The following is a 15,241-nucleotide window of genomic DNA, read 5'->3' as shown; positions in this document are numbered from 1 at the left end:
TGCCTTGTGGGAGTGCAGCTTCTTGGGGAGAAGCTTCCATGCCAGAGCGGAAAAGGCAAGGCACCAGCGTAGGTGCACCGCATATGTGTCACGTGCTGAGCATTGCCTTCAACACACTAGAAGTGCACCCGTTCATTGACTTGGGGCTTAGAAACTCCAGGGCCACATTTCCAACTAACGCGACGTACTAACACACATTATCATGGTGCAGAGATGGCCAGGTATCGGTACCGCGTGCATTGCCTGTGGCGTACGGAAAGGCATTTGGTATGTATGCTTGTGGAATTGGTAACAGCTATGCTGCAGAAGGAGCAAGACAAGGGAGAGACACACGGCTACCCTGCTGGGCACCACCTTCGAAGCACTCGGAGCTGGATGGACAGCAAAACTCAGAAACAAACATGCATGCATGCACACACACAAAGCAGCCACCGTGGGATATAGTCAGAAAAAAATCTCTGGAAAAAGAAAACTACACCAAAGTAACTTTCAAGTAGGAAAACGTGAGCTTGTTTCATGCTCTTAATTCTTCACCTCACTTAAGCCACGGTGCAATAAATGCTCTTTTTGCAATTATCCTCTCTCTGTAAGGTTATTTTGTTTATTGTTTTCATGTAACATATACATGAACACACTTAGCATGCTCATGTATCCTTTCTTACGGGTACTTCTGTTAAGACAAACTCCTGATAAGACAAACAAATTTCCTGCTCCCTTTAAGTTCGTCTAAAAGGAGTCTACTGTACATGTAAACAGAAGTTTTCAAAGCCGTTTTCTCATTTTGCAGTGCACCTATGACGTCGTCCCTTCATGAAGAAAAGCCAAGTATATCCTAGAACAGATTGTGAAACTATAAAACGTCATTTCAATGGCTATTTATTTTCAACACATTACGATTTGTCTGTGTGGGAGTCGTTGAAAGTTTCTATGAAAACGTGGAAGTGGCGATGAATAAAGTAAAATCACGGTACACTACTGATGGGCGACTTGAATGCGAAGGTGGGCAAGAAGCAGGCTGGCGACCACGCAGTAGGCGACTATGGGATTCGGTCATTCCAGCTCCTATAGGTGGCGTGGCGGCAGCACGACATGGTGGACAAAGCGGTGATAGCGCCGATGCCATAGCGTGCGTCTCTGTTGAAGCGAAGCGGCTTCTTGATGTTGTGGCACTTTTGGTGCAATTTTTAGAGCCTACATAAGCAGCAGTACATGATTGTCGGTTATTAATTAGTTCCTATGCTTCAGTTTGGGTGCATTACAGGCACGAATTAAATTTTTATCGATATAAGCATGGAATCGCTAGTTTGCAAGTGCCGCAAAAACTCCGAAACTTGCGAACTCAGCAGAGTAAAGTGCGACAAACACTTTGATCGGTAATTTCTTGCACGTTCACATTCTTGTTCTTTTGGCACTCACCCGAAAGCGGACAGAAACTAGTTTAACGACCCAAACAGTCTGACGCTATATTTCGGCCTACACGAGCGTGGCCCTCACCCACATAAATACGGTATGTGCATTTATTGCATGCTGATCTTACAAGGACACAACTGAAAACAAAAAAATCAGCAGTTGGTAACCCTGGCCACGGTCCATGGCGTAATACAACTGAACTTACCAATTACAACACTGATCAAAATCAACTTTTTAATGTGGCTGTATCAATGAAGCCAGAGAGATCAAAACCCTTGAGCCTACAATTTTGACTCATGATTGGCTGCTTGTTTAGGTAAACAGAAAAGTTGTACCAGCGGTCTCCATTTTCTCACGGAGGAATTCTGTTCGGTGGTGCTGAATGTGGATGGAGCTTTACTGCAAATTGTATTCGACTATTGTCCGCCTGCAGCGTACGTTGGTCACATATGTGGTAAAAAAAGAGGCAGTCTAGCTGTTGTTTTAAGCGGCAGCCAGGGGGTTGTTCGAGCTTTATAATACAGTCCAAATTAGCGCTCAAAATGTGTTTTTGACTAGCGGGGGAAAACGCTGTGATCGAGTGAGCAGACGACAGTTGCCAAGAAGCGTTTGCGGTTATTCATCCACTTTGCGCATTATGTCCGAGAACTGAAGGTAAAATATTGTGGAGCTCTTGCCATTCATATCGCCATTTAGCAGTTACGTTGTGACCAGAAAGATGTGTTTAATCCAGACTAGAATGGACTGAAGCGCCTTTGTTTTCTGCAAACGTCCGCCTTAAAATATAACCAATAACTTCATATCAGCTCAGTGTTTAATTAAGCATTGCACTGTTTTCATGCAGCTGTAATAGGCTACGTTGGTAGCATGAACAAAACTCCGAAAAGAAATGCATTGACGACACGGTGACATGGCGTCAACTACAGAGTACGTCGCTGCTGATTAACAGACGGGTCACTGGGCTCAAACACGTTATCAACCTGCAGAATGCACTTAACCACTTCTTTTTGAACTCTTTACATGTTTGCAGAAACGTGTTTGCTGTTTGGAATGTTCACACATTGTAGAATAACAGAATATGCTCATTTCTGACGCGTATCTTACGCTCCTAACCACTGCGATTGCACGCGCCGTGGAGAGCGATCACCGGCTCGCCGCTTCAGGAAGAGGCCGCGTGGCACCGCCACCATCGCTGGAACGACCGAATAGGTTCTAGAAGTAGCAGGGGGGAGTTATTAGTAGAGTTTGCAGATAGAAATAATTTAAGGATCATGAATACCTTCTTCCGCAAATGAGAGAACAACAGGAAGTGGGACCTGGAAGAGCCCAAATGGTGAGACTAAAAATGAAATCAACTTCATACTCTGCGCTCAACCTGGCATTGTTAAGGATGTGGATGTCCTCGGAAAGATGCGCTATAGCGACCACAGAATGGTGAGGTCTCGAATTAGGTTTGACTTGGAGAGGGAACAGAAGAAGCTAGTGAAGACGCAGTCCATTAACGAGTTAGCGATAAGTGGAAAATAGAGAAATTAAGGATATCGCTGCAGAACAGATATTCGGCTTTAACTGAGGAAGACGATCTTGATGTTGATACAAAGAACGATAATATGACAGCTATCATTACGGAGTGTGCAGTAGAAGTAGGCAGTAGGACGGTTCGACAGAATACCGGCAAGCTATCTCAGGAGACGAAAGATCTGATTAAGAAACGTCAAAGCATGAGGGCGTCTAACCCTACCGACAGAATAGACCTGGCAGAGCTATCGAAGTTAATAAATAAGCGCAAGGTAGCCGACATAAGGAAGTTTAATATGCAGAGAATCGAGCATGCTATAAAGAACGGAGGTAGCCTAAACGCGGTGAAGAGGAAACTAGGCATAGGTAAAAACCAGATGTACGCGTTAAGAGACAAGGAGGGCAATGTCATTCGCAATATGGAGAAGATAGTTAAGGTAGCCGAAGAGTTCCACCAAACCTACACAGTGGCCAATATAAACAGAACGTTAATGACAGAGTTAGTAGCGCACAGCAATGCATCATCCCGCTATTAACGAAACAGGAAGTAAACAAAGCCTTAGGATCAATGCAATGAGGAAAAGCAGCTGGGGAGGACCAGGTAACAGCAGATCTGTTAAAGGACGGAGGGAAAATTGTGCTAGAGAAACTAGCCACCCTGTATACGCAATGCCTAATGACCTCGACCGTACCAGAAGCTTGGAAGAATGCAAACATTATCTTAATTCATAAGAAGGGAGACGCCAAGGACTTGAAAAATTACGGACCGATCAGCTTACTGCCCGTTGCCTACAAGGTATTTACTAACGTAATCGCTAATAGAGTCGGGGAAACCTCAGACTTCAATCAACAAAACAATCAGGCAGGATTTTGTAAAGGATACTCCACAATAGATCATATTTACACTATCAGTCACGTGATAGAGAAATGCGCAGAATATAACCAGCCTCTACGTATAGTCTTCATTGATTACGAGAAAGCATTCGACTCAGTGGAAACCTCAGCAGACATACAGGCATTGCATAATCAGGGGGTAGAAGAGCCTCATGTAAAAATACTGGAACATATGTATAGCAACTGCACAGCTACTATAGTCCTCCATAAAGTCAACAATGAAATTCCAATAAGGAAGGGCGTCAGGCAAGGAGACACGATCTCGCCAATGCTGTTCACCGCATGTTTACAGGAGGTATTCCGAGGACTGAATTGGGAACAGTTGGGAATAAGAATAAATGGAGAATACCTAAATAATCTGCGATTCGCTGATGACATTGCCTTGCTGAGTCGCTGAGGAGGTGAACTGCAAATCATGATAAATCAGTTAGGCAGGCAGAGCAGAACGATGGGTCTAAAAAATAACATGCAGAAAAGCAAGGTAATGTTCAACAGCCTAGCAAGGGAACAACAGTTCACAATTGGCAGCGAGAGCCTGGAAGTTGTGAAGGAATACGTCTACTTAGGGCAGGTAGTGTAAGGTGATCCGGATCATGAGAGAGAAATAACTAGAAGGATAAGCACGGGGTGGAGGGCATACGACAGGTTCTCTCAGATCATGAATGGCAGTTTATCAATTTCCCACCAGAGAAAAGTGTACAACAGCTCTATCTTACCGGTACTCATCTACGGGGCAGAAACGTGGAGGCTAACGAAATGAGTTCAGCTTAAGTTAAGGACAACGCAGCGAGCCATGGCAAGAAAAATGATAGGTGTAACGTTAAGAGACTGGAAGCGGGCAGAGTGGGTATTGGGCAGAGGCGATTTGGAGCCAGCACGCTGGCCGACATGTACCTTACGCTACTGTTGGCCACGCAGGTCTTTTTTATGCTCGGAACATCGGCTGTGCTTGGTCAGGCCGGTCAGGGGGTGGCGTTCCCTTACTTCGTCGAGCCATTTTCACCGGCCGCACATGGATAGAACGCGACGACGAGCGTCGACAAAAGTGGATCACCTGTAAGCAACGTTTCCAAGCTTCAGCCGGACACTGATTTTATAGACAGCGGCCCACCAATCATTGAGCAACGGGCGTCATGCAACCACATAGAAATCTACTTAAAACCGCGACGCTTTGCCTACGTGGGATTTGGAGCCGGCACGCTGGCCAACATGCACCTTACGCTACTGTTGCACATGCAGGTTGGTCTTGGCTATCCTATTATTATACGTAAACCTTTGCATGTGTTGGCGGCTCCACTCATGTCAAGTGCTATTGTTTGTTGCAGTAAACATGTACATGCCTCTGTACGTCTCAAGTGCTTGATCATGAATCGGGTGTTGTATCTGGTACTGCTACTACTACTTTCCGGAGACATTGAGCTTAATCCTGGTCCTCTTACCACAAGCGAGATGGAACTGCCCAAGAGTTTACAACGCGGTCAGGCAGCTATCATGGCCAAGTGTAATACGATTGATACAAGGATCGCGAAGCATGACGCCATTATAGGTGATATAAGTAGTGAACTCGAAAGAGCTAGTGGACAGATTGAAGCGCTTGATAAATTGGTCATAGAACAGGGAAATGAAATTAAACATCTAACACAATTTAAACATTTGCAGAGCAGGAATACTGATCTTGAAAATCGAAGTCGCCGGCAAAATCTTGTGTTTTATGGTGTTGAAGACGACAAACAATTATAAACATGGGAAAAATCTGGGAATCTAGTCAAAAGCATCTGTCAGTCAGAGCTAGGAATTGAACTGACAACTGTGCAAAGGGCGCACCATGTCGGTCGTTACAGTGGTGAAACTAGGCGACCTATAATTGTAAATTTCGCTTCATTTAAAGAAAAGCAGGAAGTTTTGGGTAGAGCAAAAAAGTTTAAGGGTTCGTCCTATAGCGTGGATCAAGATTACTCACCAGAGACACGAAATGTGCGGAAACGATTGTGGGAATACTCAAAACTTCAAGGAGCAGAAAAAAGTTAGATTAAATTAAATTACGATAAACTTATTGACGGAAAGGCTTTCAGGTGGGACAAAGAAAAACAGGTGGTTCTTCCCGCCGTGGGACGATGACACCCCAGTGTAATAAAGAAAAGCCTCCGACGGGACTTAGTTGCCGTAGTGATTAACTGCAGAAGCATAGTAAATAAAGATAACGAGTTTGCCAGTCTACTTGAGTCAGTAAATGCAGACATAGTTTTTGGTACGGAATCATGTTTAGATGCATCAATTCATGATAGTGAGGTGTTCCCCAAAGAATTCATTGCTTATCGTAAAGACAGGTCTCGCTTTGGCGGGGGTGTCTTTCTGCTGATACATTCCTTTTTAAGATCATCGTTACTAGACATCGATCCCGACAATACTGAATCAATATGGTGCACACTCACGCTAGATGACAGCTCGTCATACGCTATCGCATCATATTACCGCCCACCAAATTCGGATCTGAGCACGTTGCAATCACTATGAAATTATTTCCAAGGTCTCTAAACAATCTCTATTGCTCGCAGGTGATTTCAATTTGCCGGATTTGCATTGGTGTGATGGCATTTGTGTAAGCTCAACAGGTACTGCCATCAATACAGAAATGAAGAACATCACAGATACTTTTAGCTTACTACAGTATGTTCAGGAACCAACTAGGGATAAAAATGTTTGAGATCTTTTATATTCGAACTCTCCGGATCGAGTTAATGCTGTCCATGTTGTTCCCGGCATCAGTGATCATCATGCAGTCATTGCATATACAAAAGTTGAGCATACTAGATAAAACAAAAGTGAATCGAGGCGTGTCTTCTTTTATGACAAAGGTGACTTCACTAAAATTTCCGAAAAACTATTAGATTGCTTGCTCATTTTTGAGTGCTTTTTTGATGAGTGTGATGTGCATGAATTTTGGCGTTTATTTGTGATGAAACTTTTAAAACTTAGGGATGCACACGTGCGAAGTAGAGACTCATCTAGGCTGAAAAAGCGTAAAAAGCCATGGGTGACATCCGGTATTGTCAGAATGATAAGAAAAGGAAGGCGCGCCTATCTCAGATTTAAGACAACAAAGAGTGACGATCACTTCGGAAGATTGCTTGAACTAACGCGAGAGCACAAGTTAAAACTCAAAAGTGCGAAAGAACAATATTTTAAAACACTAGATGCTAAAATGAAGAAAAATACTAAGCTTTTTTGGCACTACATAAAGGAGTGTGGGTCAGACTCAGCTGGAATAGGCGAAATCACTTGTAATAATCAGATCATATCAGATGGCACAGAAAAAGCAACTTGTTTTAATAACTACTTTCAATCTGTTTTCTCGCCTAAGGATAAGAGTAGACAGTGACAGTGCACAAGTTATGCACCGTTAATGCAACCAGTTGAAATGAGTGTAAGAGGAATAGTATCGCTCCTACAGAAATAGACAAAACAAAGGCATGTGGTCCGGACGGCATATCACCCCGTTTACTAGAGCTGTGCGCATCCTATTTCACAATATCTATATCTTATTTATACAAAATCTTTTTATACAGGCTTCTTACCCGATGACTGGAAGATAGCTCATGTTGTCCCAGTTCATGAAGGCGGATCAAGAAAGGACGTCTCGAATTACAGACCTATTCTCTAACATCAATTTCATGTAAAATCTTTGAACATACTTATGCATAGCTATAATGAATCACTTGGGAAAAAATGACTTATTAATAGAAGAACAACATGGGTTCCGCAAAGGTCTGTCTTGCACTACACAACTTGTAGAATTTTATCATGAACTTGCATCTTGCAGATAGACACTTGAACTTGAACTTGCAGATAGACAGTATATTCTTTCATTTTCGGAAGGCGTTTGACACTGTGTCACACCCGCTACTTATCTATAAATTATCAATGTTAACTTAAACAAAGCTGCAATACAGATGAATGATGTGCGCAAAACTTCCGACGAACCACACACACGGGAGAAACACAAGGACTGGGGCCAGTTGCGCCAGTCCTTGTGTTTCCCCCGTGTGTGTGGTTCGTTGAATGTTTTGCGCACATTGTTCTTCTGTATCACCATGCACCAACTAGGCCCAACAAAAGTGTTATTAAAGCTGTAATAACGTGGATTGAAAATTATTTGTCTAACCGCCGCCAACGTGTAGTTCTGAATGGCAAGGCCACAGATTGTGTTAAAGTGACATCAGGTGTCCCTCAAGGATCGGTCTTGGGGCCACTCCTGTTCTTGGTGTACATAAATGGTATCTCACTTAATACTTCATCAAGTGTACGTCTGTCTGCAGATGGCTGTGCTTTGTATAGAAAAATTAACACTGCAAGTGATGCTGTTCAACTCCAAACTGATTTAACGCTAATCCAGGCTTGGTGTTTGAAATGGAGAATGTATTTGAATACAGCAAATGTGCCACCTTAGCTTTTCACGAAAAAAGAACAAAATTCTGGCTCAGTATCACATAAATAATGCAATAGTTAGTCAGCAATGCACATATAAATACTTAGGTGTTATAATGTCGAATGACTGTTCATGGAGTGTACATGTGGATAATGTGGTTAGCAAAGCTGGTAGGGCGCTGAATTACCTTCAACATAATTTAAAGTGTTTGCAACAAAACCTCAAGTCGTGTGTGCGACTTTCATGTCGTGTGTGCGACCTATCATGGAATATGCCTGTATTGTATGGTACCCTGCACAGCAATCGGTGATTGACAAGCTGGAGAGAATCCACAACAGGGCAGCAAGGTTTGTTTTGAGAACGTACGGGCGAAGTGACAGTTGTACGGAAATGAAAAATGATTTGCAATGGGAATCCCTTGCTTCTCGTAGAAGGAAGTTAAGGCTTAAATTATTCTACTCAATATTTCACAATCGAACCGGCATAAATCGGGAAATTTATTTTAAACAGCCCTTTTACGTTTCAAAACGACATGATCATTCTTGCAAACTTCGAGAGTACCGTGCCGGGACAAACTTGCTTGCCAATTCATTTTTTGTCAAGACTGTGCAACAGTGGAATCAGTTATCGGAAGTGCAAGTGTGCTCTGTTAATGAAGATGTCTTTTCTGCAAATTTGTAATCCCCTGCTGTAATGCCTTCGGGCAATGCGGAGTAATTATTGAATAAAGAATAAGAAAAGAAACGCGGATTAATGACATCCTAGTTGAAATCAAGAGGAAGAAATGGGCTTGGGCAGGGCATGTAACGCGAAGGCGAGATAATCGCTGGCCCTTAAGGGTATCGGAGTGGATTCCAAGAGAAGGCAAGAGTAGCAGGGGGCAGCAGAAGGTTAGGTGGGCGGATGAGATTAAGAAGTTTGCAGGCAAAGGGTGGATGCAGCTGGCAAAGGACAGGGTTAATTGTAGAGACATGGGAGAGGCCTGTGCCCTGCAGTGGGCGTACTAAGGCTGATGATGATGATGATGATATTTGGAATGTCTCCGTCGGTGGAGATCTGCAAAGACTGCAAAAGGATACAGGAGGCAGTAGTCAGAGCAGGCAGTGACTACGAGCACCTGTTTGGTCTGCCAGTCCCAGTGGACCACTCGGTTGTGGCCTAAGCACAAGGCCAGGGTGGTGACAGTCGCACCTGGGACCAGTGGACCGGCCTCAGGATGCAGCCATGCCACATCCCAAATCCAGTCGTCAAACATCACTGGCTGCAGGAGAACCTTGAACCTGCAGGCATGTAGGCGGACACATTGCTGGAGCATGGAACCCTTGCCCAGTAAACTGAAGGCAACCTTGAAAGTTCCCTCAACTGAACGTTCACATACTAAAAATTCATTACAAGCATTAGCAGTACAGGTTCAAGGCAAGCTCATAGTAAAATAACCAACAGCACATACATTTGCAACAGAGAGAGGTCCATTCAAAACATCGCTCGTTAAGCTGATGCAAGGAATCTAGGGCAGTATGAACCATGTCTTCCGCATTTATACCAGCTCACATTTATATAATAAAAGCAACGTAAAGTGTGCAGGTAGGTTATGACAGTGATTGAATACATGCCCAGAAATGGCTAAGTGCAATCACAGTAGACTCCCGATAAGACGAACCTAGTTAGGATGAACTCCTAGATAAGATGAACAATATGAGAACATTTGGTTGGTTTCCCCTTCACTCAATGTAAAAAAATTCCGCTTAAGAATACCTTTCGCAGCGACCGTGACCCACAGTGACTCCGTGCAATGGCACTTGCGAAGTGTCCATGAGGCATTCTAGTGGCAAGCTAGAGCAAAAAAAATGAAAGACCACTTCCTCGCGAGAAAAACGCATCCTGTATACAGCTTCCCCATATCTCTCGCTCACCCCCACAAGACAGCTTCCCCATGCCTTCATGCGAAGGTGCGGGGAAGCATTCTTGAAGGTGCAGATAGGAAAGGCAGGGAGGGCTCCTTCGCGCCGGCCCGAGTGTGGTGCAGCGGTCTGACGCTTCACGTGGGCAAAAAGGCGCGTAGGTGCACAGTACAGCTGCTAGTAGACATGGCGCTTAGCAAATCAGATGGAAGCCAAGTTGTAAACTGGCACAGCATTACAGCACAGATTTTCATCACGCAGGGATCAGACGTGGCCACATAGTCGCGCTAAGTACACATCACCTGCGGCAGACGGAAAGAGGTGAGATAAATCTGCTTGTATGCTAGATGACAGCCGTGCTGCAGATAAAACTGCTCATAATATGCTTCCACAGCCCGTATCCCATAAATAGCCAGCTGGGTGCAGGGGAAGGAGAAAAACATGAACAGTGGTCCCTGCAGCAGGGAGAAAAAAGGAACTCGACAGCAAGATGATGAGAGCACTCTCCAGCTCACTTCATATACAATTCTCTTTTTGCCGTTATTTCATCATCACACCCACTTTTTGACACACATAGCATGCTTATATATCCTTCTTGGGGGGACACTTGTGATAAGACAAACAAATATGGTCACTTCAAGTCGTCTTAAAGGGAGTCTAGGGAATTACGCCTGCACAGTATCACCCCATTGATAGAATGAACGTAGTACACAACAAGCCAGCTCAAAATGCTTTCAATAAGTTTACACTTACACCACAGATGATGCCGTGGACAGCTCTGCGTTCATGATGGTCAGGAAGCGAGAGCCAAAAATGGCGCATGTTGCCACAGACTTGCCCTCTGCAGAAGAAACCAAAATTGAGTGCATTCAGACTGACTTCCACTTGAGTGAAATATCTTTTATATCACGCCCTCTCATGAAAATACTGCTCCCTATACAACAGCTAGCAAATGGCACCAGGGAAAGTACAAGCATGTTTATGACCAAACATGCTTGTAGGCTACACACTTCCAAGTGCTATATGCTCTACACATTTTCAGCATCAGATGCCACAAAAATAAAAATGAATTTTTATGAGAAGCATTCACTGATAAAGAAGGAAATGTAACATCATCTAAGCACAGCTGAATGCCAGGAAAATTTCCTCGCCAGGTAAACTGCAGAAAGACCAGCACCTGCACACAAACTGTGGCTTCGGTAAAAAAAGAATGAAACTGAGGCACAAATAAAAACACAGAATGTAACATAAATTGCATAGACTGTGCAACTACATCCTCTAGAGTATTCGGTGAAAAACATTACTTGCGTATACATGCAATTGGAAGGTCACCAACAGAACTGCAAATGTCACAGCCCTTCAGGGAGATTTCAACAACCTCTGCAATCTAACACCTCTGCAATCTAACAAATAAGTTTTAGACTTCTGAAAAGCAATGAGAGAGCATTCTAGCCAGGCAGACCAGCTGTAGATGAGATGATGTCGTGGGACATTATTTCAACTACAGATTCTCCTTATAGCATCCCAATACGCCTCAAATTATTGTGATTACTGTCGTTACCAAGGAAGACATTTATCTGAAACCTCAATGCAAACTACTATGTACTTTCACTTCTCATCAAGCTAGACACTACAAGCAAAACAAAAGCTTAATGGCTGCACTTAACCCGTGGCAACATCCTATGATGCGCAATCGTCAGGAGTAGCTGTGCACAGCGGCATGCACACTTCAACTTCACTTGTGCATGCACAAATTTGTGGCACAGTCTTTGCGCTGGCAGTCTCACCAACACGATGCAATGCAATGAACAGCATTCTTAATCCATCTCAGAAAATGTGTTTTGTGGGCTAGTTCGTACAAAAAAGCAGTTGCACAAAAAGTTTCACTTGGCCTCTTTCATGATCTCGCCATCATGCTTACCCTAGCTGTTGCTGCTTTCCACTCTCATCACCCATGAGTGTGATATGACCTTTTTTTTTTTGGTCTCACATCTGGACTGCATTTGCTCTAGACCTGGCATCCAGCAATGATATGTTGTACTGTGCTTTTCTGTTGCACATGGTGTATTTTTTCCCCTTTCTAAAAAAAATATCATTTGTGTTTGTGATTACTGAGTCTGCATGGCCCCATAATACATGCGACTACGGTCCTGACTATTATTGTTTTTTCCGCATATGTTGTCCTTGATTCCAGACCCCCCGCTAAACAGCTGGAACTGTGCACTAGTGGTGTAACCGCTTCCTGCCTTTCAGGCACGTATTTTTTCTTTCCCTATTCTTTCTCTGCGGCTGGACTGCATGTGTTCCTTATGAAGAGAATAAATGCTCACCAACACGTATGCCGTGCACATTGCTGGTGCTGAACACTGTTTGGAATCCCACTTGATTCATAGTCTCCAGGCAGTAGGCATACACTCGGTCACCTTCCCCTGTGCACAAACAATCACCTCAACATTCAGAGGCACACAAGGTTCAACTATTTTCGTTCATCCATAACTGTACATAGGGGCACTTTTCTTTTTTTTTAATGTGTTACAATTAGAACCTTCTTGTCGGAAAAATCTGTCTATATGAAGCTTTGGTTGACAGGTGGCAATATAATAATAATATCTTTATTTGCCATCGCTATAAACAACTAGAAGCAATATGAGAGGGAACACAGAAGCACGTAGCCACCACATTTCGCGGACCGCTGTCACTGATATGCAGCGAGAATCGGCAGCAAAAGGTCATGCCCAGTAAGCGTAGCCAGCTGCTCTTTCCACAAGTGCCCTTGGTGCCGCCCATTCTCCTGTCCCAAAGCGTGGAGGCCACGCACTCCCATGTTCCCCCTCATACTGCTTCTAGCTGTACATGATGGCGGGGGCTTGGAGCAAAAGCCGCCGTAAGGCAGCTTGACAAGAGCCTCAAGACCCCACTTTGGCAGTGGCAAACTAGCGGTCACCAGCATCAACAGTATTCCGATCTGCACTTGTAGATACCAACAGTACAATGCTATTATAAACAATGGGGATCACAAAATAAAGATGGCACAATGTTAATGAATAGAATGCATGATTTTAAATACAGTGAAGGAAATTCTCTCCACTCTCAGGGGACGGGAAGTGGGGGACAGAAGAGGGAGGAGGTGGGGGCGACGAGAGGGAGACTGCGGCCGCCATTCAGAGTCAAGGTGGCGGGGGGGGAGTGGGCAAAGCGTCACACTGCGATTGCTGGATTTAAGTGGGAGAATGGAGCGGCGCATGGACACATATAAGAGAACTCGAGAATTTGCCTAACGCTGACGCACTTCTGTTGCATCAATAACACTGACTCTCCTGCTAATTTTTCAATTTGTTCAATGTTTAACCCCTTCAAATCACACCTTCCTCGCTAACGTGCTGCAGGTGGCGATTTAATATAGTTAGTAACATCATAGCGCTTGCCGAAGGCGTTTTTCATGTTATTTTGATTGCAATTTTAATCGTGGAGTTTGAAAGAAATCTCCCACAATGTCTCGTGCACTGTGCGTGTCGGCAAAAATCTGCATCTGCAAACAGTGCTAGTTGCCGACCGAGACCATGCAACTTGACACGCATCCTAAGCGCGCAAGACCTCGTTCCCAGCTTCGGATAGAGGTAATCGGACTAGTGAAACAACAGCTAGCTACGAACGAACTTGCACGTTTCACGCAGCAGTCCTCAATGCAGACCAGATGGACGATCTGGGCTCTCACAGAGCAAGATCACACACACGCAGACCCACCAATTTACCGAAATCACAACAGTGAAGAGAACACCGGCGAAAGATCAGCGCAGCCCAGTGCTGGGTTCCGGTCCTAGCTAGTGTGAACCTACCAACGAGAATGATGTTATTCCAGAATGTCGCCGCTATAATGTGCGTCCTCGATAACAAACACTCCATGGCGAACAAAAGTCAAAGGGTTTCCTTTTTTTGGAAGGCTCCTTTGAAGGAATCACATTTTATGACCGCGAGCAAACATGGGTCATATCACTGCCAGCTGGGCAACGTTTTCAAAGCCGCGCTATGCTATGGTGGCTGGAAGGCACCATAGCTATGCCGCGCACATGGAGCGCAGCCATGTTATAGTGCCTAGAATATACTGGCTAGTGTGCCGAGCGCCAGCGCTGCGCAATGGGAGCAGGTGGCACCGTTTGCAATGAAAGCCCACCGATGGCGGCAGAGGGCGCTGCTTGTCGGGAGGGTGCTGCCGCAGCAGACGACGCGGTTTTCTCGCTTCGGAAGGCAACGACCTGGTCTTGTGCGTGCGCGATTAACCTGCTTGTGCACGAAATTTTGTTGACTGAGGTGCAGTGTATGTTGTCCTGTGTGGCTCCTTGCACATGAAAGTCGACGCATCCGCTCCTCCGAGCAGTTCTGTGGTGATTTCGTCGGTTTTGTGCGCGCGTTCTGTGCGTGCGTGTATCCGTTCTGCGTGCTTTCGCCGTGTAGTCAAATCATGCACTGAGCTCTCGATTGTTTTTTTCGCGTGTCCACCACTAAACTAGCTACATGTGACTACACAAAAAAGATGTCAAAGCCAAAGCGACAGTGCAAAGAGAAGACTTGCTTTGTGCCAATGTGTAAAAGCGGTTACCGCTCGAACAAGGAACGTGTTTTCATGTTTACTGCACCATCTGATGCTACGCGGCTTGCAAAATGGGAAAGAAACATCAAAAGAAAGGACAGAAGGCTGACGCCAGCTGCTGTGGTTTGCGAGAAACATTTTGAGAGCAGTTGTATCGAGCGCACATTCAGTGTCAGCGTAAATGGTGTTACCAGCGAGCTTCCCCGCGATAAACCGCGCCTGAAACCCGACGCCGTGCCTTCGATATTCACGCGCATTACCCAGAACACATTCTGCCTAAAGTGTCAGCTAAAATAAAAACTAGAAATCTGTGCCAGCAAGAGCCTCCAGCAAAGCGTCACAGGCGTGCTGCGTCGGAAGCCTCCGAGTTGTGCTCAGGCATTGATAATGCTGAATCGGTGAGCATGGAAGCATCTGACACCAACAGCGGAGCTGCAGTAACTGAAAAGTGCACCACCCTACGCTGTGTTTCTGCAGAAGGAAGCGCTGGCGAAGCGCAAAATG

General features: G+C 44.8%; 1 protein-coding gene across 1 annotated transcript in view; it reads right to left on the bottom strand.

Annotated features, from left to right (window-relative positions):
• LOC144116315 (tRNA (34-2'-O)-methyltransferase regulator WDR6) overlaps window positions 1–14,250 on the bottom strand; it is a 273,947-nt gene extending 259,697 nt beyond the window's left edge. Inside the window, exons 1-4 of the mRNA XM_077651056.1 lie at window positions 13,986–14,250; window positions 12,480–12,578; window positions 10,903–10,990; window positions 9,328–9,528 (exon numbers count right to left, since the gene is read on the bottom strand). Coding sequence (XP_077507182.1) covers window positions 9,328–9,528; window positions 10,903–10,990; window positions 12,480–12,578; window positions 13,986–14,052 — 455 coding nt within the window. The 5' untranslated portion in view covers window positions 14,053–14,250. The remainder of the gene's footprint in view (window positions 1–9,327; window positions 9,529–10,902; window positions 10,991–12,479; window positions 12,579–13,985) is intronic.
• Window positions 14,251–15,241: the final 991 nt, after the last annotated feature.

Source organism: Amblyomma americanum, chromosome 1 (assembly GCF_052857255.1).
Source record: "Amblyomma americanum isolate KBUSLIRL-KWMA chromosome 1, ASM5285725v1, whole genome shotgun sequence".
NCBI lineage: Eukaryota > Metazoa > Arthropoda > Arachnida > Ixodida > Ixodidae > Amblyomma > Amblyomma americanum.
Note: the sequence above shows the minus strand (reverse complement) of the source record. Positions and strands in the feature narration are given on the sequence as shown.